Source organism: Saimiri boliviensis, chromosome 6 (assembly GCF_048565385.1).
Source record: "Saimiri boliviensis isolate mSaiBol1 chromosome 6, mSaiBol1.pri, whole genome shotgun sequence".
NCBI lineage: Eukaryota > Metazoa > Chordata > Mammalia > Primates > Cebidae > Saimiri > Saimiri boliviensis.
In genome coordinates this window covers 45850316-45878304 of record NC_133454.1, presented here as the reverse complement: position 1 = coordinate 45878304, position 27989 = coordinate 45850316, and the positions used below count along the sequence as shown (strand labels likewise).

Below are 27989 nucleotides of genomic sequence, written 5' to 3'. Positions count from 1 at the left end.
ATGGATAAGGGCAACAGTGGATATTATAAGGACAGCACTCCTCGTATGCTCCTGGTCTCCGGACCTCCTTCCTTATCCCTACACCTTTCCTTCTCTATGCGTATGTTCACGTGCAAGTGTGTCCACGTGGATGTGTGTGCACGTGTGCATGAGTGTGCACATGCACTGAAAGAAAGGGAAGTGGGGAGGATAAAAATCAGCTTACCCGATTTCTCACTTGTGGAAAAAATTTTACTTCATTGGGTTTGGTAATCAAAAACCTATTGGGGGCTAGGTGCAGTGGTTCACGCCTGTAATCTTAGCACTTTGGGATGCTGAGGCAGGAGGATAGCTTGAGCCCAGGAGTTTGAGACCACCCTGGGCAACACAGTGAGACTCTGTCTCCACAAAAGCTAAAAAAAAAAAAAAAAAAAAAAAAAAAATCACCCAGGCCTGGTGATATATGCCTATACTCCCAGCTACTTGGGAAGTTGAGGTCAGAGAAGCCTTGAGCCAGGGAGGTTCAGGGTGCAGTGAGCCGTGATTGCGCCACTGCACTCCAGCTGGGGTGACAGAGCAAGACCTTGTCTCAGAAAAAAAAAAAAAAAAAAAAAAAAGCTACTGGGGAAGCAAAGATCTGGCAATTAGACAAATGAGTCAGTCTTCAGAATGGTGTTTCTAAAATAAGTTACTGACTTTTATTTTACCTTCTAATTCTGATTTTTTTTTTTTGAGATAACACAAAAAGTTGAGTAAGAGTCTATCACACATTGAAGAGTATGAGACTTCTATACATAGTATATAGGTTTATAAATTATTTCGGAATTTTGAGCATATGTAAATACATGTTGCACTGTCCTGCTCACATTAGGTGTATACCATCAACTAAGTACCCAATCTAGTAAAATGCACATTTATTTGCTATCTAAGTAGGAAACAAACAGTTGTCATCTACCTGTTATTTTGAGGAATGCTCAGGCCCAAGACTCAGCATCCAGTAGCACACTTGCCAAGGTAACATTCTGGCTTCTGGCTGTCACTCAGGAGGTCCAAAGTGTTTTCTCCACCTGCCACATCTTCACTCAGCTGCTATCACAGCACGGGATGAGCTCGAAGCTAAGTTGCAGCTGCCAACCTGGTACGTGTTTCCCTGATATCCAGGCCAGCAGTTCAATTTCCCACCTCAACCAAATCCATAAAATTAATTTTAAAGTTTTTTCTTATAAACTGATTCCTGATTTTTCTTTAAAAAATTATATTTTATACAACCTACACTCCGAAGCTAGTCTTTTAGTACAGAATATCTTTCTAATTTGTAGAATCTGAATTTGACTTCAAACATTGGCTGTTTCTTGTTCCCTACTGATGTTTTTTTTTTGAGACGGAGTTTCACTCTTGTTACCCAGGCTGGAGTGCAATGGCGCAATCTCGGCTCACCACAGCCTCCGCCTCCTGGGTTCAGGCAATTCTCCTGCCTCAGCCTCCTGAGTAGCTGGGATTACAGGCACGCGCCACCATGCCCAGCTAATTTTTTTGTATTTTTAGTAGAGACAGGGTTTCACCATGTTGACCAGGATGGTCTCGATCTCTTGACCTCGTGATCCACCCGCCTCGGCCTCCCAAAGTGCTGGGATTACAGGCTTGAGCCACCGCGCCCGGCCGATGTTCTTATTCCACAGAGGAGTTTGAAAGACCTTAGGACCAGTCAGAGCCTCTCTCATTAATGTAATCAGAAGAACTGAGAGAACACTTAGGAGTAGGAAACTTAATGGGAAATAAAAGGGCAAGGATGCATTAGTTGTCTGTTCATTGTCTTACAGGAATCACTAGAATTGCCACCCTTCTCCACTCTCAAGAATGTGGATTAATCTCTGTAATTCCACTATTCCCATGGCAGTTCATTCATTTCATCCATAAGCAGGAGGAGAAAGAGAAGTTAATTATTATTTCCAAAGCTTTAAAATCTTGAGCATGAGGGTGCTCCCGGAAATATTATTAAACTGGTAAAAAGAGTAGAGTGGGGGCCATGGAAAAGCCATAGGTGCTGGCTCAACTTCCAAACCCCAAGAAATCCTGTAAAACCCATAGAAGGGAGCATACCAGGGCCAGTGTGGAGATCTATTATTATCACAGGAAAATTCCATTTAAGGAACTCAATTACTTTTAAAACAAACTAGAAAAAATACATTTATTTTGAAAGTTACATCATCCCTATTCTTATACAAAGAAGACAAACAGCCCTGACAAGTATAAGTTTTTGTTTTCGTTTTGAGAGGGAGTCTTGCTCTGTTGCCAGACTGGAGTGCAGTGGTGCGATCTCAGCTCACTGTAACCTCCGTCTCCTGGGTTCAAGCACTTATCCTGCCTCAGCCTCCCAAGTAGCTGGGGCTACAGGCGCCTGCCACCGTGCCAGATAATTTTTGTATTTTTAGTAGATATGGGGTTTCACCATCTTGGCTAGGCTGGTCTCAAACTCCTGACCTTGTGATCCACAGGCCTCAGCGTTCCAAAGTGCTGGGATTACAGGCGTGAGCCACTGTGCCCAGCCACATACGTTTTATTTCTCTTATCCACAGGCCAGGGTTACATGTTTAAACAAAAACAAAAAAAGCAACCCCTGTATCTCAAGTATTCACTTAATAATTTACTGTGGGCTGCTTGACGTCAAAGTTGAGATACAGGCAGACATTTGTGCTAGAATAACTTTTTCATGGCACTGAGGAAAAACTCAAACCTGGAAAGTAGAAATATACTCTCACCGTGATGCATAAACATGAGAAGTTAGAGGCAGATGGAAAGCCAAAAACAAACCATCTAAAAATCCCACTATCTGTAAATTAAAATGCCCTTCCAAATAACTGTAAAGAGAAATAAAAATTACAGACTATTTAGAAATGAATGACAATAAAAGTATAGCCTATGAGATATGGCCAAACTGACAGTCAAAGAAAAATTGATGTTGTAAACACATTTAATAGAAAACAAGAAACAACTAAATATTTAAATTGGAAAGGTAAAGATGAGTAGAAAAAACAAAAAAAGGCAAACAAGGGTGTAAAATTAAAAGCAGAAATAAATAAATTAGGAAGCAAAATTAAAAAGTAAAACCCATTAGCAAAATGGAAAGCTGGTAACAAATGATGAAGGAATGAATGAGTGAATAACCTCCAAAAAATGTGATCAGGATAGGGAACTCCACAAATATGTAACATTACAAATGTAATATTCAATGAGATGAAAGGGATGCTTAAAGTGTGCCATCTCTGCATAAATCTTTATGCCAATAAATTAAGAACCTATAATCAAAGCTGACTTGGGAAGAGGTTGTAAGTATGAATAACCATGTAAAAAATGAAAGTTTTATTAAGGATTTATACACTCTATTCCATTCCTAACAATCCTATACTCATAGATTCTGTGGACATGCGCTAACAAAACTCAAAGCATTTAACAATTCCTATGTTGCTTAGATTAGCCTGTGACACTGAAGATGGAAGGCATCCCAACAGGTCTACGAGGCTATCCTAACTGCTGACAAAGCCCCACAAAGATGGCACCAAAATTAACCAAATACATGAACAGATTAATCTTACTTTTAAGCACAAGTTCTTGTAAGAAAAATATTATACACTATATACATTAACCAGGTAGGTTTTATTCTATAACAGATTTCCTAACATTGAACAACCTTGTTAATTCAACTTGTTGCATGTATTGGTTAACAGCTCTGAAACTGGACTGAGTGGGGAAGATGACAGAAAGTATCAAGAACTTCTAGATTTTTGATTTGAGTAGCTGAGAAGAGGGTAGTAACATTTAGACTTAGAGAGGAACGGATGTAGAGGGATAAAAATTCTGTTTTAGATAATTTTAGTTTCAGATACCAATAGCTATCCAAGTGGAGCTGTCCACAAGATAGCAGTGTACATAGAGAAATCAGGATCGGAGATATAAATATGGTAGTCATCAGCACATGGATGGTATTTTAAAATACAGTATTGGAAGGACTCACTTTGGAAAAGTGTAGAAGAGAGTACAGGAGCAAAATTTTAATACCCTAAGACTAGGAAGACATCACCCAGATTTGTGAATACCTTATTTTCATGTAGCATATATGCCACTAAACTTAGTCATTTTTTTACATGCTAAATTAGGACTTTGGTACAAAAACTATTTAATAAAAACCTCATGATATCACAATGTGGTTTGTCTGCCAGTCTCTGAAAAGCTCTGTTTCAATAGCACTGTCATTTTAGGTGTTTGTAAATTATTTGAATCTTTTTTGAGAGAGGAGGAGCTTTCAAACAGTGTTCTTGCAAAGATATCTAAGAAGCCAGGTAAAGAAGGCATAAAGATCCTGATCTTAAAACTCCATTAAGGCCAGGCATGGTGGCTCATGCCAGTAACCCCAACACTTTAGGAGGCCAAGGCAGGAGGACTGCTTGAGCCTAGCAGTTTCATACCAGCTTGGGTAACATACCAAGACCTCATCTCTACCAAAAACAAAACAAAACAAAAAAGCCAGGTGTGTTGGCATGCACTTGTGGGCCCAGCTACTCGGGAGGCTGAGGCAGGAAGATATCTTGTGTCTGGGAAGTTGAGGCTGCAGTAAGCCATGATGGTGCTACTATATTCTATCCAGGGTGACAGGGAGAGATTCTGTCTCTGCAAGGCTGAGTATGGTGGCTTACACCTGTAGCAGAAGCACACCTGGAAGCCAAAGCAGGCAGATTGCTTGAGTTCAGGAGTTTGAGACCAGCCTGGGCAACATGGCAAAACCCTGTCTCTACAAAAATTGGAAAAATTGGCCATGCACAGTGGCTCATGCCTGTAATCCCAGTACTTTGGGAGGTTGAGGTGGACAGATCACCTGAGGTGGGAAGTTTGAGACCAGCCTGGCCAACATGGAGAAACTCCCTCTCTACTAAAAATACAAAATTAGGCAGGGCGCGGTGGCTCACACCTGTAATCCCAGCACTTTGGGAGGCCTAGGTGGGTGGATCACCTGAGGTCAGGAGTTCGAGACCAGCCTGGCCAACATGGTGAAACTCCATCTCTACCAAAAATACAAAAATTCGCCGGGTGTGGTAGCAGGTGTCTGTAACCCTAGCTACTTGGGAGGCTGAGGCAGAAGAACTGTTTGAACCTAGGAGGTGGAGGTTGCAGTGAGCTGAGATCGTGCCACTGGACTCTAGAGCCCGTGTAACAGAGTGAGACTCTCTCTCAAAAAAAAAAAAAAAAAAAAAAAAATTGGCCAGGCGTGGTGGTGCATGCCTGTAACCCCAGCTACTTGGGAGGCTGAGGTGAGAGAATCGTTTGAACCTAGGAGGTGGGGGTTGCAATAAGCCAATATCACAGCCTGGGCAACAAGAGCAAAACTCTGTCTCAAAAAGAAAAGAAAAATTAGCTGGGTATAGTGGTGTGTGCCTGTGGTTCCAGCTACTTGGCAGAGGCTTCCATGAGTTGAGATCATGCTACTGCACTCCAGTCTGAGTGACAGAGTGGGAGCCTGTCTTAAAAAAGAAAAAAAAAAAAAGACTTAATTTGAATGAAAGGTTTTGTACACAGTTTCATTTACCTTTACCTATATTTTATAGATATGGCATAAAAAACGAACAACAGTGAAAAAAATAGGTCTCAAAATTTATACCACTGAGACAAGGATAGAATCACTAAATGGGTTGAAATTAGTAAAATTTCAGCCTTCTTGGATTTAAGCTGATTGACAATATGTTCAATTAAAAAAGAAGAGACCATGCCTTGAATACTGAAAACATATTGCTGAAGATGTTTCATGAAAGATACATACGAATTTAATAATTTAAGGGAATCCCTCTACGGCATGTAAGTCTAAAAGTTTATCACACTTGACCGTTATAGGTATTTTCAGAACATGTATATATAAGTAGGAGAGACCTGCGTTAGAAAACATGAAGTCCCGTTAAAATTGGAAAAAAAGGCTGAATGCCTACTACTAACAACACTGTTCTCTGATTTCAGCCAATGCATAAAGTGAAGAAAGAAAAGGGTATAAATTGAAATACTGAAAAAACCCTGATAGTATGGGTCATTATTATAGATCCTGAAAAATCACCAGACTCAACTAGGAAGGGCAAGAACTAGGTCCTGCAATTGATTTAACAGCAACTTAAAGGGCTCATTCAGTAAGGTAGCCAGATGATCACATAAAAACAAATAACTTTTATATTGGCCACTATCAAGTATAAAATATAGTATATAATGAGACAGTGCATTCATAATAAATAATAATTGCTAACATTTCTCAAGAATTTAAGTGCTTCAGTATATACCATCAAATAATCTCTACAACCATTACCATGGCATTACCACGATACGTACTATTATCATCATTTTACAAAGAAAGAAACTGAGGCTTAGGGAAATTTTATAAGAAACTCACCCAAGAACACATACATAATCCCCAAGTGTCACAGCAGGAACTCAATCTCAGTCTCTTGGACTGTACAAAATGAACTTCTTAGCACTATTATGCCCATTCTTATCTATCAAATGGACAAAAATAGGCTATGTGGAAAAACAGTCATGAGTGCAGAGAAACGCACACACACACTGCTGATAGAAATATAAATTGGTACGACTTTTCTAGATGGCAGTTTGCATGACCACATCCAGGAATTTGTTAAAAATATACCCAGCAATGTTAAATAGACCTACATATACATTTATCATACTGTTATTACAATTAAGAAACTGGTGACATTCTAAATAAATATTTAACAATATGAACTTAATTATAGTACTTAAATATGTTGAATGCCATTCAGCTAATAAAAATAATTTTTTTTTTTGAGATAAATTCTTGCTTCTTTGCCCAGGCTGGAGTGCAATGGTGCGATCTCGGCTCACTGCAACCTCTGCCTCCCGGGTTCAAGCAATTCTCCTGCGTCAGCCTCCCCAGTAGTCAGAATTACAGGAATGTACCACCATACCCAGCTAATTTTTGTATTTTAGTAAAGATGGGATTTCACCCTGTTGGCCAGGCTGGTCTCGAACTCCTGACCTCAGGTTATCTACCCGCCTTGGTCTCCCAAAGTGCTGGGATTACAGGCGTGGGCCACCGTGCCTGGCCAAAAATAGGCTCATAAAATGATATTTAATCATACAGGAAATCTCTTATGATACACTGAACGAAAAGCAAGAACCAAACAAAACTATATATGCATATACTTTTAAAAAAGAATGTGTTTATAAGAATAGAGTTTTAAAAAGATGAAAACAAGAATTATAAATGTTAAGTCATCTGTAAGTGAAAATTATAGATGATTTTCACTATCATTTTATGTTTTCTATATTTCACATATGTAATAAAATGCTAAAACATTAAACTCAAAATTTAACCATAAAAGACAAGCTGAATAGTGAAAATAATAGAAATGTAGTTTAGAACACACTTCCCCCATTTGAAACTATTTTTTTTCCTATCCATGATTTAACATACTTTATGCCTTTTTTTTTTTGCTACTTAAAGAACTTTTCTAAGCAAAAATAGAAATAATGTATTTTACCAAAAACACATTTTTTGCACATTTTATATCTGTTCCAGTCATTTAAAATTACAGTAAAATTCCAGAAAGTATCTAATACATAGGATCATCAACTCAATCAGGCCATCAAAGAAAATGATGCCAAAGGTTTTTTTAAAAGTGTTAAGTCAACAATGAGGAGACAGCCTCAATTATATGGGAAAACTGTTCCCTGTGAGTGCATAATAAAAATAAATTATAAAGTAAAAGCCAAGATTGGAAACAGATTAAATCACAGAATAAGGATAAAATTAAGCCCACATAATTTTGAATAGGAAATGAGTACAGATGACTAAGAACAAAGAACAAAAACTAATTTTAGCTTCACCCTATAAGACATAAAGTAATAGATTTGAAAGCTCTTTGAAAAACCCAAAATATAAACTGACATATTAAAAGCAATAGACGTGAACTTGATTTTATATCTGGCTATTTCAGATATAAAACAACCAAGAGCCAATGAATAAGTAGAAGAGCAAAACAAAATCTCTGTCCAATCAAATCAATGGACACTGCTAAATCATTTCAGAACACTGAATGCCTTCTATGTGTCAAGCACTTTTACACTCATTACCTTCAATCAGTGAAAACAAACTCTGCAAAGTAGATCATGCTTGATGGATAACAAATCAAAGATAAATTGAGATTCTTGCTGAAGGTCACAATCAGTAAATAGCAGAGCTGGGATTCAAATCCAGGTCTGCCTGATTTTGGAGGCCCCTCTGCTCTCTCCACACTGTACAGCCTTTCTGGTCTTCAACCTAGATTGTCTGAGTATCTTATAATCTTTAATTACTGCCTTAACATTTTTATTTAAGATATAATGTTAGCTCCTGCTGGAAGGTTCACCTACCTTGGAAAAAAAAAAGATATAATGTTAGCATGCTGTCATCCAAGTTCACAGTCCACAGCGTATGTCTCTCCTGCAAATTAGAGGGAGGGAATGACAGTATCAGCAAGGAACAGCTAACATCAAGGAGACAAGACTCAAAATGCTAACAGGAATCCGTATGAATTGGTTCCGGCCAGGTGTGGTGGCTCACTCCTGTAATCCCAGCACTTTGGAAGGCTGAGGTGGGGGGATCACTTGAGGTCAGGAGCTCAGCCTGGCCAATAAGGCAAAAGCCTGTCTCTACTAAAAATAGAAAAATTAGTTGGGTACCTGAGAGGCTCAGGCATGAGAATTGCATGAACCGAGGAGGTGGAGGTTGTGATGAGCCAAGATCACACCACTGCACTGTAGCTTGGGCAACAGAGTGAGACTCCATATATATATATAAAAAAAGAACTGGTTCCTGCTGCCCCCCAACCCCCAACATCTAAAGCAAACAAAAAGCATAACAAGTATTGCTATTTCACTTAGGATGAATTAGAAATCTCAATAACTTGGGCTAAGCTACTTAACATCTCCAGGGATCAGGTCCATTACCAGGAAGATAAACAAAACAGTCTGTACCCAGTAGAGTTTTAAAACTAAATAATTTAAGCAAAGTTCTTAATACTGGGCCTGTCTTAAAGTTAGTACCAATAAACGTTAGCTACTCTTATCTTCCATAAGTGAAATCACAGGCTACATATTATTTGAAAGAATAAAAATATTCATGTGTATAAATTCTTCCATTTAAAATAGTTAAAATGTTTTGCTCTTGAAAGACTTTAAAGACTACCTTTTTGGAAGATTTGCTTTTATAATATTTTACTAAGAGAAATAAATAAGGTCAATTATATTCTTCAAAGGCCAATGTGTATTACCCCTCAATAAATCACGCAAAGCATTCTAACTTAAATTTTAAATGTTTGGGTATCAATTGTGTTATCTGCTCGGCATGTATTATTATAACCATGTCTTATACTAGGCGTACCTTGGAAATGTGGTTTTGGTTCCAGACCACTGCAGTAAAGTGAATGTCACAGTACAGTATCACAATAGGGCAAGTGATGCAAATTTTCTGGATTCCCAGTGCATATAAAAGTTATGTTTGCACTATTCTATAGTATCTTAAATGTGCAATAGCATTATGTCTAAAACAAATGTCCATGCCTTAATTAAAAATTGTTTATTGCCACAAAATTCTAATGATTATCTGAGCCCTCAATGAGCCATATTTTCGCTGGTGAAAGGTGGTCTTGCCTTGATGTTGATGGCTGCTGACTTATCAGGGTGGTGGTTGCTGAAGGCTGGGGTGGCTGTGGCAATTTCTCAAAACAAGATGATAATGAAGTTTGCTGCATTGATTTACTGTTCCTTCCACGAAAGATAACTCTGTAGCACGTGATGCTGTTTGATAGCATTTTACCCACAGAACTTTTAAGTTTGGAGTCAATCCTCTCAAGCCTGGCCACGGCTTTATCAACTAAGTTGAATACTTGACATCTGCTTTGTTGTCATTTCCACAATGTTCAGGACAGTATCTTCACCAGTGGATTCCAACTCAAGAATCCATTGTCTTTCCTCATCCAGAAGAGGCAACTCCTCATCGGTTCAAGTTTTATCATGAGACTGCAGCAATTCAGTCATATCTTCAGGCTCCACTCTAATTCTAGTTCTCCTGCTATATGTTCCACATTTGCAGTGATTTCCTCCACTGGAGTCTTGAAGCCCTCAAAGTCCTCCACGAGGGTTGGAGTCAACTTCTTCCAAACTCCTATTATGGTTGCTATTTTGACCTCTTCCCATGAATTAGATATATTCCTGATACATCTAGAATGGTAAATATGTTCCAGAAGGTTTTCAATGTATTTTACCCAGATCCATCAGCGGAATCACTATTTACGGCAGCTGTAATCTTAACAAAACGTATTTCTTAAATAACAAGACTTGTGAAGTCGAAATTACTCCTTGATTCATAGACTGCCAGAATAGATATTTTGTTAGCAGGCATGAAAACATTAATCTCCTTGTAAATCTCCATCAGAACTCTTGGTGGTACACTGTCAATGAATGGTAATATTACAAATTTCGAAAGGAATCTTTTTCTGAGCAGTAAAGTCTCAATGGTGGGCTTAAAATGTTCAGTAAAGCATGCTGTAAACTGATGTAAACTGATCCAAGCTTTGTTGTTCCACTTACAGAGCACAGGCATGGTATATTTAGCATTAATCCTCAAGGGCCATAGGATTTTCAAAATGGTAGATGAACACTGAACTCAGTCTCCAGCTGCATTCGTCCCTTAGAGTCAGCCTGTCCTTCAGAACTTTGCAGCCAGGCACTGTCCTCTCCTCTCCAGCTATGGCAGTCTTAGATGGCATCTTCTTCCAATATAATGCTGTTTAGTCTACAGTAAAAATCTGTTGAGTGTAGCCACCTTCATCAATTATCTTGGCCAGATCTGGATAACTTGCTGATTCACCTAACACTCTTGCTTTTTTCCTTAAACTTCATGAACCAACCTCTGCTAGCTTCAAACTTTTTTGCTGCAGCTTCCTCGCCTCTCTTAGGCTTCATAGCACTTTGGAGAGTTAATGCCTTTCTCTGGAACAGGCTTTGGCTTAAGGGAATGTTGTGGCTGGCTTGATTGTTTATGGAGACCATCACCAGCAATATGGAGAAAGTATTGCTGATACTTTCTCCATATCAGCAATAAGGCTTTCCCTTTCTTATCATTTGTTTGTTCACTGGAGTAGCACTTTTAATCTCCTCAAACTTTTCCTTAGCATTCACAACTTGGTTGTTTGCTGCAAGAGGCCTACTTCTAGGCCTATCTTGGCTTTCACATGCCTTTCTCCCCAAGCTAAGTCATTTCTAGCTTTTGAATCAAAGTTAGAGACCTGAATCTTCCTTTCACTTGAACACTTAGAGGCCATTATAGAGTTATTCATTGGCCTAATTTCAATATTGTTGTGTCTCAGCGAAGGGGTGGGGGGTGTTGAGAAGAGGGAGAAAAATAGGGCAATGGCTGGTCGATGGAGCACTCAGAACACATACAACATTGCTCTATTAAGTTTTTGCCATCTTCTGTTGGCACGCCCCCAAAATTACAATTGTCACATCACAGATTACTGATCATAGACCACTATAACAGATTTAATAATAATGAAAAAGTTTGAAATATTGCAAGAACTACCACAATGTGACACAGCAACATGAAGGGAGCAAATACTGTTGCAAAATGGTGCAGACAGACTTGTTTGACCTACAGTCGCTGCAAAGCTTCATTTGTTAAAAAAAAAAAAAAAAGAAAAATGCAATATTTGCAAAGTGCAATAAAATGAGGTATTGCCTGTTCTTCCTTTTGTTTATCATACCCATTACCAGCAGATTCATTTAAAGTACTATATAGCTTTTTGCTAGGCATGGTGGCTCACACCTGTAATCCCAGCCTAGCACTTCGGGAGGTGGAAACTAGTGGATCGCTTGAGCCCAGGAGTTGGAAACCAGCCTGGGCAACATAGTGAGACCCACCCCCACCAAAAAAACACACAGATCTCAAGGAAAAAAAAAAAAAAGGTACCATATAGCTTTTAATAATAAAAACACATTAATTTCATGTATTTACTATGTGCCAAACTCTGCAGAAGCAGCAGGATAAAATAATGTGGCTCACATGCCCTCAGGGACCCTAAAGACTACCAACAAGGTAAAACTCCTATGTACAACATGGTGTACTATCATCACCATTTTGTACTATCAGTTAATCCTTATGACTAATCTAAACACTGGTAGTATTCTCTATTGACAGATAGAATAGCAGAGGCAGAAAGCAGAAAAGAAATGAAGAAGAGTTAACTATCATCTAATATGCAAGTGTTATGGAAAAATATATAGTATTTTGAAAACACAGGGAAGCGAGCAATTACCAATTACTTTTGCCTGGGACTGAGGGATTAGGAAATGCTTATGATTATTTTCAGATGGAGTCTTGCTCTGTCACCCAGGCTGGAGTGCAGTGGCGTGATCTCGGCTCACTGCAACCTCTGCACCCTGGGTTCAAACGAGTCTCCTGCCTCAGCCTCCCGAGTAGTTGGGATTATAGGCACGTGCCACCATACTCAGCTGATACTTGTAATTGTGATATGATTTTACTTAAAAATTCAATTACAAATTCTGTAAAATATAACTACAGAAATAAAAAATAATCGAGTGAATGTTTATCAAAATATTAACTTGATGTTATTTCTGGGTAGGGAGATTTCAGGTGGCTTTCATTTTCTCTGTATTTTGCTTTCTTAACCAGCTTGTACTAAATAATTTAAAATAGAAGTAGAAAAGTCAACATTAAAATGATATTAATGCTCATCTAACAAACTGTCAAGGATTGTCAAAGTTAATACTTAGTGGGTCAAACATGGGATGAAATCAGTACTCTCACTCTATGTTAACAGTTGTACGTATCAATACAACTTTTCTGAAAATCTTTTTGGTATAAAAAACCTTAAAGCTTATTCTCTTTTATCATTACTTCTAGGAATCCATCCTAAGAACACAGACACAGAAAAAGGGATTTCACTGAGCTAGTCAACTAAAGCATTATGATATTAAAATATTGGGAAAAATACATGTCTGAAATAGGAGAATGATTAAATAAAATAACATGATGTTAGAAATATTCTTAAATGTCAGGAGAAAATCCTCAATGTATGTTAAATGAGAGGGAAGGTAGGATATAAAGTTCTCTAAGTAATATAATTCCAACTATACTGGAAAAAGATACATCTTTTTTTTTTTTTTTACTTCTTTTTTTTCCTTTCTTCTTCAGATATATATCCTTTTACAGCCCAACTCCTAAAAAGATGATTTCATTATTTTGCTTAAATCTCTCAATACTAGACAAATCTATTGACACATATTAGGTTACACAGACCTTAATACAGTCATGCGTCACTTGACAAAGTTATGTTTTGAGAAATGTGTCCTTAGGCGATTTCCCCTTTGTGCAAACATCACAGAGTATACTTAGACAAACCTCTAGATGGCTATACAGACTACTACCCTCCTATGCTATATGGTATAGCCTATTGCCCTAGGCTGCCAACCTGTACAGCATGTTACCATACTAAACACTGTAGGCAACTGTAACACAGTAAGTCTTTGTGTATCTAAGCATAGAAAAGAGACAGTAAAAATGCAGTCTATAAGATAAAAATGGTACACCTATATAGGGTACTTACCCTCAATGAAGCTTGTAGGACAAGACGTTGCTCTGGATGAGTCAGTGAGTGAATGTAAGTGAATGCGAAGGGCTAAGATATTGTACATTACTGCAGACTATAAACACTTTGTACTTAGGCTACACTAAGTTTACCAAAAATATTTTTCTTTCTTCAATAAATATCTCTTACTGTAACTTTTTTACTTCATAAACTTTTTCATTTTTTAACTTTTGGACTCTTGTAATAATATTTAGCTTAAGGCAGAAACATTGTACAGCTATACAAAAATATCTTCTTTCTATACAAAAATACCTTCTTTCTTTATATCCTTATTCTATAGGCTTTTTTCTTTTCTTTTTTTTTTTTTTTTGAGACGGAGTTTCGCTCTTGTTACCCAGGCTGGAGTGCAATGGCGCGATCTCGGCTCACTGCAACCTCCGCCTCCTGGGTTCAGGCAATTCTCCTGCCTCAGCCTCCTGAGTAGCTGGGACTACAGGCACGCGCCACCATGCCCAGCTAATTTTTTGTATTTTTAGTAGAGACAGGGTTTCACCATGTTGACCAGGATGGTCTCGATCTCTTGACCTCGTGATCCACCCGCCTCGGCCTCCCAAAGTGCTGGGATTACAGGCTTGAGCCACCACGCCCGGCCAATTTAGAAAATTTTTTACTTTTTAAACTTCGTTAAAAATGAAGACACAAACACATACATTAGTCTAGGTCTACATGGAGTCAGGATCAGCAAGAGCACAGCCTTTCATCTCTACATTTTGTTTCCCTGGAAGGTCTTTAAGGGCAGTAACAGGCATGGCACTGTTATCTCCTATGATAATGCTGCCTTCTGAAATATCTCTTGATAGACCTGCCTGAGGCTGTTTTACAGTTAACTTTTTTCTTATAAGTAGAAGGATTACACTCTAAATTAACAATAAAAAGTATAGTAAATAAATAAACCAGTAACATAGTCGTTCATTGTCTTTTTACCATCAGTACAGTAGGTTTACACCACACCAGTATCACCACAAACATATGAGTAATGCCTTTTGCTATGACGTCAGGATGGCTATGATATCACCAGTCAACAGGACCTTTTCAGCTCTATTATAATCTTAAGGTACCACTGTCATATATGCAGTCTGTTTTTAACCAAAACATGATTATGCAGTGCATGACTGTATTTGTTTTAACAGGGACTTAGCCTGATTAAATAAATTGGAACCCTCGTTCTGCTATTATTAATTCTGCTATTATTAATTATGGGAACTTGGGTAAGTTATTTAATCACATTGTGGTTTGGTATTCTCATCTGAAAAAAGAGATACTGAACTGCCTCTTCATAAGCAGGTAATAAGCATTAAATGCATTAATACATGTAGAGCACTTAGAACAATACTTGGCACAATAACTGTTTCATAGTGTTCTCAAACCACAATGAAGTAAACCAAGTGATATCTAAGCTGAGGCCTGTATAACAAGGTGTGATCCAGGCAAAAGGTGAAGGAAGAATAGCTAAAATGTTCCAGCCAGCAGGAAGACCATGGGATTTTCTACTTACTCAATACCACTCTTAGAGATGGGATACTTACCTTAAAGGCAGAATGCTTTGAATGTTTAGATATCTGCTTATGAGCTTTGCTTTAAGCTACATCACTGGGCATAAGAATTACTGTCCGTGTTGTAATGTAAAACCATGTACTTTAGGGGCAATAAGTTTCCATTTTCCTTTAAGAAAGTAAAACAATCTTTTGATGATGCTAAGAGAAGTTAAACAGAGAGAAATTTGCCATAATGTTAAATGAGTTATCTTTGGATTACGGAACCAAAGGTGTTTAAGAAATTCTTTATACTTCTCTATATTTTCTAATTTTTCCCACACTAAGCACATTACATTTCTATAGTCTGAGAAAAGAGATATAAAAATCAATTAAAAACACTACTCTCATTAAAAATGTTTGATGCTTTCACTGAAAAGTGCTCCTTTTTGTGAAATACACTGCTGTTACATCATTTGCCACGCTGGCCTGAAACTGTCTTTTGTCTCTTTAGTGGACCTAAGCAAACTGGTAAAAAGACATGGTCCTTGCTTTCAACTTATCTAGCCAGACAGGATTTCTGTATTGTCCTGTTACTGTCATAACTTTAGAGGAAAGGCTTCTCATCTTACATACTCACTATGCAAATGAACATGTATCACTTAATTTTCAAATGATGTATGTCAAAACAACATACATGATGACACACTTTTTAGAGAACAAACTAAAAACAGAATCATGGAGGCAGAACTGCACAGTGGTTAAAATCATGGGTTATAAAGTCAGATTGCCTGGGTCGGAACTCCCTTCTGCAACTTATTAGCTATATGACTTTGGGCAAGTTAGTCAAACTCAGTGTCTCAACTTCCACATCTATAGAATGAGGATAATAGAAGCAATGCATAAAGGTGTTCAAAGGTTAAATGAGATAATGCAGGTAGACTTAGCATGTTGTCTGGCACATCAGTGTACAAATGTGGCTATTACTATTACCTACAAAAACTAAAACAACAGTAAAGAATCGATACTCCACAACACAGATCTGAAAGTTATCTTTATGCTATCAGATGCCGAAAATTACTATGTGTCAGCCATTTAATTTGCACATTAATCCTGTGAAATTTTTAAACAATTCTTGAATCACCAAGAAATTAGAGATCTATGCTGAGATGAAATAGATCTTTTTTTAAAAAAATCACATTCTCAACTGATCATTTCTCTGAACTATTCATTGCAAAACAGCACCAATGTTTTACATTTTTTGTATAACGCAATGTTTTGTATAACATGTTTTATTGAATCTTCATGTTTTTGCTTTGTAAAGTCATGAGATTTTATATGCAGCAGGCTCATGAGGCATATTAGCACTTAAAACTCAAGAAGCTTTTTTAGAACATTTGGTAGGTTTGCAATCAAATCCTAGAATTTCAATATTTTAGGCTTAAATTTGGAATCCTGATTGAATTGATTTTCATTATTCACTGACCATCTTATTTACTTAATACTGCTCTAATAAAAACTATACTCCAAAACTCTATTCACCACCTTACCCGCTACTCCTGCCCTATGCTTCACACACTGGACCGCCCACTCTCTGCTTTACTGTCAGGGTTTTGACTCATTTGGCAATGACTCTCAACCAGCTCTACCTACTCAAATCCTACCTTCCAGGCATTCCCCAGTACCTGAATTTCTTACTTCTTTGTTCATGAAACTTAGTACCTTCCACTTAGCATTATGTTCTGTTCATAATCTATCCTTTTAGAGGTTCCGGGCCTTACACAGCTGCTAGAGTAACATTAAGTAATTATTTGCAGAGGGAACAGAAGCATACCAGTTTCAAATGAGCAAGAACTGCAGATTAGTGTTATTCTACATTTCAACAGTAGAATAAACTCCCTACTTAGTACCTTGTTTGTTTCTTTAAAAAGATAAACTCCCTACTTAATATCTTGTTTGTTTATTTAAAAATGCAATCAAATCAGAATGAAAGAATCCCAGATTTATGTACAAAAACAGTGAAAAACACTAAGAAGTTATAACAGCAACACTTTTACATTTGTGACAGTAATTAAAATTAATGTAGCAACCCCTGTGGTCTGCCAGAATGAAGATAGTTGTAGAATGAGAAAAATGTTTTAAAGATAAAATTTCTATTAATTATTTGGAATTCAACTGTGCAGATGTTGGTAACCCATGAAAACATAGCTCCAGAGAAGCCCGTAATATAAAATAGGATATTTTTATTAGTCTGGTCATTAAAACAAAAATTTAGTAAAAGGAAGTGACTAATAAAAACTCCCATCAGCATAGAAACATTCCAAGTTTCTGTTCCCTATCCTTTAATATTTCCCATTATATTAAAATAGTTCCATTAGACTTCCATTATTAAAGGCTAAAAAACACCAGTGACTTTGTTGTTATTTAAAAGTTCATTTTACTTTAGTTATAATGTTAAAGTACTTTTATGATGACCAAATACTAGAAGTAGAATCTTGTAACTTACTTTGAAAGTAAAATCGACTCTTTGATGTAAAAACATTAAAATATTTTGAACTATGGGTACATGGTCAACAGGCCATTCTATTTTTAGGTATCATCAAGTAGACAAATTTCGGTAACTTGAAATAAGCATGCCAAGTTGTTAGAAAACAGGTGAACAGAGGGTTAAGTTGAAATAGGCATCTTCCTGGGCTTATCACACTAAGATTAATTTTACAAAACTTTGATGAAATCAAACAGCAGAGAACATTAAAATTAAGAAACTGCTACTAAAATTAACTGTATATGTGATTAAATAAACAGAAGTCATACCCTCTAAATCCTAAGTCCATTAAGACAAAAACATTTATAACACACTATATTCATGACTTCTTGTGGTTCCTGAAAAGTCAAAAAATGTGTTTGAGGTATATCCCTTGTTTTCCGTTTATAACATGCATTAAAAAAAGGAACAACTCAAGCACAAAACAAACGAAAAACTGAACAACGTTGCCAAATTTCTAAACATACAATACTTAGCTCCAATTATCCCTGCATCTATTCTAAAATGGTTTTTTAAAAGTCTGAATCAATAAGCACCTGATGGGCCTGGGATACTCGAATACAGTCTTGTCCACCAATAGGAAAACTTTACCTAAATCTGGATTCGTATTTCATCTCTTTATCACAAAACACGGAGCACAAACTGGGATTGTTAACGGATAGCCAAATGGCAAGAACCCCAGACAGAGTAATCAGTACTTGGATGCTAGGGTTGTTTTTAAGGACTTTAAATGAGACAGCTTAGGGAAGAAAAGAGGGATTCATTTCTCCAAGTTAAATTTGTAACACTTCTTAGTAGGGAGTTAAAAATGTGAACTAGCCGAGCTAAAATGAACGCAGCGTGTAAAAGGGATCTGGACTGGAGCCTGGGGGTGAAGGAGGGACGACGGGGGGAGTGAGGGGCTTTCGTGACGCCCGGCCTGGGGTTGCTGGCGATCCGGGTGGAGGGATGGTTAGTCAAGCGAATGGCCCGGGCTGGATCCGAGATGCCGAGTGATGCCTCACCCCGCGAACGCGCGCGGATCTGAGCCGCGGCGGCAGCGCTGTGGGTCGGTTTCCATTCGCGGCGCCCGAGCCCGCCTCCATGTTCGGGATCTATGCCCCGGGGCGGGCAGGCAGGCGGGGACCGGTGCCCTAGGCCGCGGGGTCGGGGAGCCCGGCCTCACATCGCCCGAAATCCCAGCGGGGACGGCGCCGCCCGCGGGGAGGATGCTCCGGGCTTTCCGCTCGGCCCCACCTGAGCGGCGGGAGCTCGGCGACTCGACCTCCGGAGCCCGACCCGCCTGGGCCTGGAGATCACCCGGCGCGGCCGCTGCGGCCACGGCGCCCTCCACCCGGCGCCCGGGCACGGCCCCGCGGCCCTCCCCACAGCCGGCTCCCCGCGGAGCGCTCTCGCCGCGTCCGCACCCCCCACCCCCTTCCCTAGGACAAACCTTGGGGCCGCTACCCGGCATGGCCCGCCCCGCGAGGAAGCGGCAGGCGGGTGGCGGGGCCCGTGGCTACAGCGGCCACCTCGGCCCTCCCGCGCAGAGCCGCGCCCGCCCGCGCGCCCTCCCCGCCGGCTGCAGCCCCGGCGCCCCCTTCCCGGGTTGCACAACTCACACCCCCCACGCGCGCGCACGCGGATCTGTTGCTCAACCTACTTGCATTCTCTTCTCCGCAGCCATCACAACATGCCCTGGAGCCGGGGCAGCCCCGGGGCCCTCCGGCAGGCGGCCGCCTCTCGCCTCAGCCCTGGGCCGCCGCGGCCGCCGCTAGGGCGCTGGGCTGGCGCGAAGCTCCCTCATGCCGCCCGCCCGGCCAGCTGGCCGCACGCCGGGGCCCCGGCTCGGGCGCGCCCGAGCGCTCGGTTCCGCCCGGCCCGCCGTCCGCGCCGCTGCTCCGCCGCCAAGAGCGAACCCGGCTCCGCCGCCCGCCGCCTCGCTCGGCGCTCCTCGCCCGCCCGCCTGCAGCCGCCGCAGCCGCGCCGCTTCCTCCTCCCCTTCCCTCTTTTCCTTCTCCTCCGTCGCCGCCTCTGGAGCTGAGGTTGGCAAACCAGCACCTGCTGCTGGAGACCGCCGAGAACTGAAACAGGAAACCCCGAGCCAAGGGGAAAACCCGGGAGGCGTGGAGAGGGGTGAGGGGAACTGCTGGAACCTGTCGGGCTCGACCCAGCCGCTGAGGCTGCTCGGGGTTCCCGCGCCGCCTCCCCTCGCGCCCATTCCCTGCCCCGGCCCAACCCAGGGTCCCGACCTCCCCGAGTCGCTCCCCCGGTCCTGTGCAGGACGGCGCCGCTCCGCTCGGCGACACCTTCTCCACCCAGCAACGATACGGATCACGTCCTGGGCAGTCAGGGAGATCGACGGGCCGCCTTCTTAGGGCAGGTTTCCCGTTGTTGTTTACTTGTCAATATTCCGTGATGAGGAAAAACCACACCCTGCATTAGCAAGGCCAGTAAGAGAATTTAAACGAAGCTGTTGCGATTTCACCCAGGGGTAGGACTTCTTTCAGCAAGGAAATTGGCTTTGATGAAAATGGCAATCGTGTCAAAATTGAGGTTGAACCCAGGATACATCCAGATCTCTTTCAGGAGATCGGAAGGAAACAGCCCTTTGCACAGAGTTGGGTGCCTGAGCCGCAAGCTAAAAAGCACCGGGAGCAGTGAGCCTTTCTACTTCTGTGAATTGTACACCACCCAGCACAAACTAAGTCAACGTTTCAGAAATGTTTAAATAACCTTATTCACCTGCCCTTGGAATCGTTACCAGGGTCCTCATGCCTAGCCTTGGGCAAGATGGGTCTGCTTCCGGAGAGGGAGGGACAGACACTCAAAGGGTTGTGCCCCCACCGTGTGTCACCGGCCAAATAGCCTGCTTTAAATCCACGGTCCCATTTAATTGTCACCACAGCCGTGTGAGCTGGGTATTACAATCCCCTTCATCCTTCAGAAAATCGAGGTTAGAAAATTTACCTGCAGTTACACAGCTTGAATGTGAAGTATTCAGGTTACGTCTAAAGGATGCATTTGTTTCACTGGACCACGGTGCATGCTTTTGATCACACTTTTCGCCTTTCATAAAATTACTTATTGCCTCTGAGTTATTTTCAGCAGGGCATATATATGGCTTAAGCCTGGATCTGCTGAATTTGCTTGGACTGCCTAATGGTAGTGATATTAATGATGCTTATTGGGGTTCAAACTTGATGATTTTCAGTTTAATATTCTCTAGCAAATATAGGCCTTTATGGCTCAGTTGAGTAGCACAGATATCCCACCCCCCCGCTTTTTTTTTTTTTTTTTTTTTTTTTTTTTTGGCTATAATCAGTTGTTCTTTAGCTGTTGATGATGGGGTCCCAGCTGGTGCACATGGGCATCCTGACTCTGCCTGTGAGATGAAAGGAGAGTGTCTTACTGAGCTTGTTTTCCACATCAGTAGGCCAGTCGTGAAGCTAATTAAATAAAATTGCAGGCAGGCAGGTAGGCTGGCTTCTCTGGTTCTCTGATCCGCAATTTTTTTTTTTTTTTTCTGAGACAGAATCTAGCTCTGTCACCCAGGCTGGAGTGCAGTGGCATGATCTTGGCTCACTGCAACCCCTGCCTTCTGGGTTCAAGTGGTTCTCCTGCCTTAGCCTCGCCAGTAGCTGGGATTACAGGTGTAAGCCACCACACCTGGCTAGTTTTTGTATTTTTAGTTGGGACAGGTTTTTGCCATGTGCCCAGGCTGGTCGAAAACACCTGGCCTCAAGTGATCCACCCTCCTTGGCCTCCCAAAGTGCTGGTATTACAGGCGTGAGCCATTGCGCCCGGCCAGGTTCACATTTTTTTCATATCACCCTGAAGACCCTTAGGAAGATTGATAACCTGCTGTCTGCAGCCGGGTCAGATTTTATAGGCAGGAAAATAGGGGCTGGGAAAGCAGCCCCTTTACACTGTGCCAGAACCTTATGGGTCTCTAGAGCAGAACTAGAGGTCCTTAATCTTAGGATCTCTAGGGGACTTAGCAGGGACTTAGAACGAAGCTGGCTGTTTGACAATAAGTGACAGCATCTGTGGCATGACTTTAGTGATGCCAGGAAGTTCCCCACTCCACAGCATACTGCCCACACAGTCTACCTCTTACCTTGTATCCCACAATTGACTCAGCTAAATTCCATTCCATATTGATTAAGCCCGGTTAAAGATCAAGGTAAGAGAGATGAGTAATAGTTATTATAACTAACATTTAATGAATGCTTACCGTGTTCTAGATACTGTTCTAAGCACTTTGCATGTATTGTCTCATATAATGCCCACAAAACCCCTGTAAGGAAATACCTATCACTATTTCCATTTCACAGATGAGACAACTAAGACCAAGACTATAGCCAATAAGTAACAGTGTAAGGGCTAAAATGCAGTCAGTTTGACTCTAGAGTCAGGAGCTACTATGTGAATAAGATACAGTAATTGCCATTATTACTTTGCTATTTATTTGAAGAAATTAAAACACATGAAAAGTTAAAACTAAGAATACAAGATAATGTATAAGTGTCAAATGTGAGTATAGGTAATAAATGCCATGAGGTATCAGAAGACAGAGGAATCACTTTAGGTTGGAGTGGCTGGGAACACGTACACAGAATATGAGTTAGGATTTCAAAAAGGGGAGATTTGAACTGGATTGTGATGAATGCGTAGTATTTTGATAAGTGGAGAAGATAAGGAAGGGCATATTCATAGAATTGACAACATATACAAAGAGTGCCAGGGAAATTTGGGGAACAAGATAACAAAAAGCTGGAAACGAAAAGTAGGACGAAATTACAGAGATCTGCAAAACAAGAGAGGAATACACTCGTAAGCACAGAGCAAGAGAGAGAGCGAGAGCGAGCGAGCGAGAGAGAGAGAGAGAGAGAAAGAGAATTTGGCTCCATGTAGTCTATGTACCAGTGGGGAATCTGGAAGTATTTTGGTCAGAAACTGATGTCGATAATGTCCCATTAGAGGAATACTAATATTGTGATGGTTACTGGTTGGTTTGAAAAAGGGAGAGAAACAAGTTTGCAGGCTAATATGGGAGAATTGACCTGAAATCACAAAGTGGACCATGAGAGAGGGAAAAGAAGAAATGGGCTGGCGAGACACTGTGGTGTACAAATCATAGAGGCTTTGTGAACGACTGAGTGCACTTAGTGAAGATGGACTTAAGAAAAGGGAGAAGTCTGAAATGACATAGTGGGTGTGAATGTGAAACCTGTAGTATTAGTAACGGAAAAAAAAGGCGCAGTGTATGGGTACAGAAACTACTTAAAAATGTTCAGAATAGTTTGGTTTTAGGCATGATTTGAGGTAACAGCAGAATATGCATGTGGAAAACTTTTATAGTCCTATCTCAAAAAGGCAAATAGTTCAGTAAATAAGAGTGTTCATTATCTACTATTAAAAGCACCTATATGAAAATTTAAAATGGTTACTATTATAGCAATAACCAGGCATGGATGTTCATCTTTAATAAACCAGCATGGAAAGAAAATTTCAAATAAACATAAACTCAGCATTAAATAGGCCTAGAGAACACCACTCATATTCTCTTTTTTACCCCAAATTATATTACTTAAAGAGACAGTGCAGCCAGAGAGAAAGGTCAGGTTACCCACAAAGGGAAGCCTATCAGACTTATAGCAGATCTCTCAGCAGAAACACTACAAGCCAGAAGAGAGTGGGGACCAATATTCAACATCCTTAAAGAAAAGATCTTTCAACCAAGAATTTCACATCCAGCCAAACTAAGCTTCATAAGGGAAGGAAAAATAAAGTTTTTTGTGAACAAGCAAGCACTCAGAGATTTCATCACCACCAGGCCTGCTTTACAAGAGCTTCTGAAAGAACCACTACACATAGAAGGGAACAAACAGTATCAGCCTTTCTAAAAAATACCAAAAAGTAAAGATCATCAATATAATGAAGAATTTACATCAACTAATGGGCAAAACAGCCAGCTAATATTAAATGGCAGTATTAAACTCACATATATCATTATTAATTCTAAATTTAAATTGGCTAAATCCCCCAATCCAAAGACAGGCAATTTGGATTAAAAAAACTAAAACCCATCGGTGTGCTGCATCCAGACCCATCTCACATTCAAGGAAACACAAAGACTCAAAACAAAGGGATGGAGAAAGATTTACCAACCAAACAGAGAGCAAAAATAAATAAATAAAAAGCAGAAGTTACAATTTTTGCCTCTGATAAAATAGTTGTTAAAGCAACAAAGATCAAAAGAAGAAAAGAAGGACATTATATAATGATAAAAGGATCAATGCAACAACAAGAAGAGCTAAAGATCCTAAATATATATGCACCCAATACAGGAATACCCAGACATATAAGACTTGTAAAGAGACTTAAACTCCCACACAATAATAGTGGGAGACTTCAACATTAACATTAGACAGATCAATGAGACAGAAAATTAACAACGATATCCAGGACTTGAACTCAGATCTAGAACAAGTAAACGTAATTAACATTTATAGAACTCTCCACTTTAAATACACAAAATATACACTCTTTTTTTTTTTTTTTTTTTTTTTTAGGCAGAGTTTCGCTCTTGTTACCCAGGCTGGAGTGCAATGGCGCGATCTCGGCTCACCGCAACCTCCGCCTCCTGGGTTCAGGCAATTCTCCTGCCTCAGCCTCCTAAGTAGCTGGGATTACAGGCACGCACCACCATGCCCAGCTAATTTTTGTATTTTTGGTAGAGACGGGGCTTCACCACGTTGACCAGGATGGTCTCGATCTGTTGACCTTGTGATCCACCCGCCTTGGCCTCCCAAAGTGCTGGGATTACAAGCTTGAGCCACCGCGCCCGGCCACAAAATATACACTCTTATCAGTACCACATCATATCAACTTAGAAGTTTAAAAGAAATATTGGTTGGCTCCTTGTTTCTTATTGCCTTCCCTCATTTTCTTTCATGTCTCCATTATTAAGGACAATTATAGGCATACCCATATTTAGACTGCATTCTAGCCCAGGCAATAAAGCCATACCCCCATTCTCTCTCCCTCTTCCTCTTTCTCTTTCTTCCTCTTCTTTATTCTTTTTCTTATTATTCTTTTTTTCTTTCTCTCTTTAAAAAAAAAAAGAAAGGGAGAGAGAGAGAATGAATAAAGGGGAAGAATTTTCATGGATTCAGAGGATGTTAGGATAATGAAAAGAAACTTAGAGATTATTGCAAAATTGAGAATCAAATTCTGAATATCCGATAGTAAACTTCAAAACAGGCAGGTATGCTTGTTGGAAATGTATTAGGCAAATATGACCCTTTAGCTATTATTTGTTCTGGATAGTTAAATCTTTTTTAGTTACAAAGTTAAGTCTGGACCTTGGATTGTGACTTTGAATTGCACATAATTAAAGAACTCAAGTGGCTGTGGCTTCATAGTAGACAAAATCTTGGAACAACCTCACTAGTAAAAAGTATATGCTTTGGAAAGAGCAGATAGAGGGAGAATGGTCACAAAGGCAGCACTCCTGCCTTCTAAGATACAGCTCTTAGATAGACTTCCACCCTAGATTCACATTTGAGCCTTAAATGGTAGACTTTCAGCTCCTTGTCACATCTCACCTTGGTTGCCTTATCCCAGAACTTCAAATTACCTTGCCACCTTATCTAAGACCTCCTGGGGCTTCAAATGGTCACCCTGAGGTGGCACACATCCTGGCAATTGCTTTTAGTTCTATTTAGAGGTTTCCTGGTGGTGTCCTTAGGAGTTTTCTCATTGAAAATGTGTGAACCCCATAGCTACCCTTGGGGTTGCAAGAGAGTTCCATCTCCTGCTTTCATGTCTCGTGCCTCTACTATTTCTGCAAAAACACTTACCTTAGTTGAAGCAATATCAGCAGTCCCCTGGAAGCACCTTTACCTCTGTCTCTTTTGTCAGCACTTGATTTCCTCTAGTTGAAGAGTTTCACACAATCAGGTGACTGTCGTGATGTTTCATCCACAGTTTCTTTTATGTCTTTTTGAGATACTGTGGTTAATTCCAACAACCTATGAAATGTCAAGCATTACTACATTACAACCATTTACTAAGCACATGCTGTGTATAATACAGACACTGAGGGCTGAAATACATCCTTGTTTATGAGCTTCAGGGACTGGCTAGAGTTCCTTTTTAGTACTGAGTTCTTGGGGAAAGGAAACTAGAGGACACAAGATATATGCAGCTGACCAATCTCAGGGCTTCTTTCTTTTGATGGGTAACCACAAGATTCCTTACCAACAGCATGACTCTGTTTTTTCCCCAGCATTTGTAGGAGGCCACCAGAGAGACAAAATTGCAAGGTTTTAAATATGTTAGTGTCATGCAGTCATGTGCTAGATTTTCTACCTGAAACAGGTAGTGTGGCTGCCCTGCTATAGCCATGTTTGGCCAATGTAGGAATTTTGAGAGCAGTGAACGCTTAACATAGAAAAAAAAAAAATGTGCCTGAGATGGCATTTTGCCACCCTGACAAGGACCATACCTGCCATTCCTTTGTAGTTCACCTTGCCCAGAAGTTTTAAAATTTGTCTTTCAACCTAGGATTTCAAGTATACTACAGCATCCTCTTCACCTATACAAGCATCTGTTGTTTTAAAAGGAAACTGGTAAGTAGAATTTTAAAAGTACAAAATTGAGATAGTTAAAAACAGAGTTATAGAATTTGCAGGTTAGAATACATTTTCTGTTAGAAAACTGTATTGCAGAAATGTTAATTGTAGCATTATTTGCAAAGGCAAAAAATATTAGAGTAAGCGTAGATGTCCATTAATAGGCGACTTTAAACAGTAGTATCTCCATACATTGAAATACCATTCAACTGTTAAAGAGCACGATGTGGCTTTATATGTATGAAATAAACTTCAAGATACATTGTTTAGTGAAAAGGGAAGGTAAAGTCCAGTGTCTACTACCATTTGTGTAAAAAAAAATCTCTGTTTGCTTATATATGCATATAATATCTCTGATGAACACACAGGAAACTGGTAATGCTGGTTGTCTCTGAGCAGAAGAACTGGATAATTCAGAAGAAAGGGTGGAGAAGAGTCTCACTTTTTACTCTATACCCTTTCATAACTTTTGAATTTTAAATTGGGTACTTGAATTTGCTATGGAACATATTTTTTAAAAGGCTGCATTTACTGGTGATGTGTGCTCTGCCCATGCCTTTCTTTTGCATTCTATGAATAACCAGCCACTATTTTTTTCAAATAGCAGCCCAGTCACAAGGAAGAGGAAGTTATAGGAGTCCTGTGAATTGCACGTGTTGAGGCTGGGGCTTCCCAGGCAAGGGAAAGATTCCTATAATCATGTGAAAGGGGAGATCCCATTATTGCTCAAAGATTCCCAGCTGGCATTAATGGTGTTAGTCATTGTTTTTACAACTTAATTGTCAAAAGCTCTAAACTCAGATTTGATGAAGATTTTTGCTGGGAACTGCTTTACCCAAGGGGAATATCCAGGGGTGTTCTCCTGGGCAGACATAGGAGGAAGTATACAGAAGTGGAGGCATCACAGTGGGTCGGCTGTAGGCATGGGGCCAAGGGAGCATGTGTGTTTGTTGATAATACTCACCACCTAGAATTATATTTGCTTATTTGATTTATTGTTGGTCTTCCCACATGACAAAATATGCCCCTGAAGCCAGGAGCTCTGTCTGTCTTGCTCCTTGGTTTCCTTAGCTTTTCTGTGCCTGTCAGGTGGAAGACAGGCAGGTTGGTGATGGACATTGGGAACCCCGATGGCTCTCCACTCTGTGGTTGCTTGTTTAAGCATTAATTTATTAGAAGGTAGTAAAGACATGGCTATGGGAACTAGGATTCAGACTCCGATCTCTGAAAGATAAGATTCAAATCTCAAAGGAACTGGGGAATTAGAAAAACATTCAAGCATGAGGGAAAAAGAAAGTAGACCACTACTGAACTAGCAGAAGGAGGCAGGGATTTGGTTAAAAAAGAAAAAGACAAGAAACTGACCAGCAGACAAATTCTCCAAACAATTCTCCAAAGAGCAAATAGCACAGCAATAAAATAAGAGAGAGAGCTTATAATCAGGGCTGCAGTGTACAGGAACAGCAGGATTATCAGCAGGGCAGTCTTGCTGCCGAGTCACTGAACCACCAGACTTGGTTAGTTGGGATGGATCAGGTCACTTGACTTAGGATCTAGGCTTCAGAGTCTAGGATAGGGGCAGGCAAGTGAGATTAGAGACTAAGGACAGAGATAGGCAGGGGAAACAAGCAATCTAGTCCCAGGTACTCACTTTCAG

The 27989-nt window shown here is 40.2% G+C and overlaps 1 protein-coding gene and 1 long non-coding RNA gene across 11 annotated transcripts in view; one reads left to right on the top strand and one right to left on the bottom strand.

The window, feature by feature from the left end:
- Positions 1–25825, bottom strand: part of ZC3H12C (zinc finger CCCH-type containing 12C) — an 86410-nt gene extending 60585 nt beyond the window's left edge. Inside the window, exons 1-2 of one of the 10 annotated variants that reach the window (XM_074400557.1) lie at positions 19943–19961; positions 8398–8467 (exon numbers count right to left, since the gene is read on the bottom strand). Coding sequence is in view for 2 of the 10 variants with exons in the window: in XM_039471500.2 (XP_039327434.1) it covers positions 19354–19377 (24 nt within the window). In the remaining 8 variants the exon portion in view is untranslated. Of the gene's footprint in view, positions 1–934; positions 18945–19143; positions 19245–19353; positions 19897–19942; positions 19962–25558 lie in introns of those variants that run through there. The other 9 variants (XM_074400552.1, XM_074400555.1, XM_074400553.1 and 6 more) reach the window with 9 other exon arrangements.
- Positions 25826–26035: 210 nt separating this feature from the next.
- Positions 26036–27989, top strand: part of LOC141584743 (uncharacterized) — a 63798-nt gene continuing 61844 nt past the window's right edge. Inside the window, exon 1 of the long non-coding RNA XR_012517946.1 lies at positions 26036–26329. This is a non-coding gene — a long non-coding RNA (uncharacterized LOC141584743). The remainder of the gene's footprint in view (positions 26330–27989) is intronic.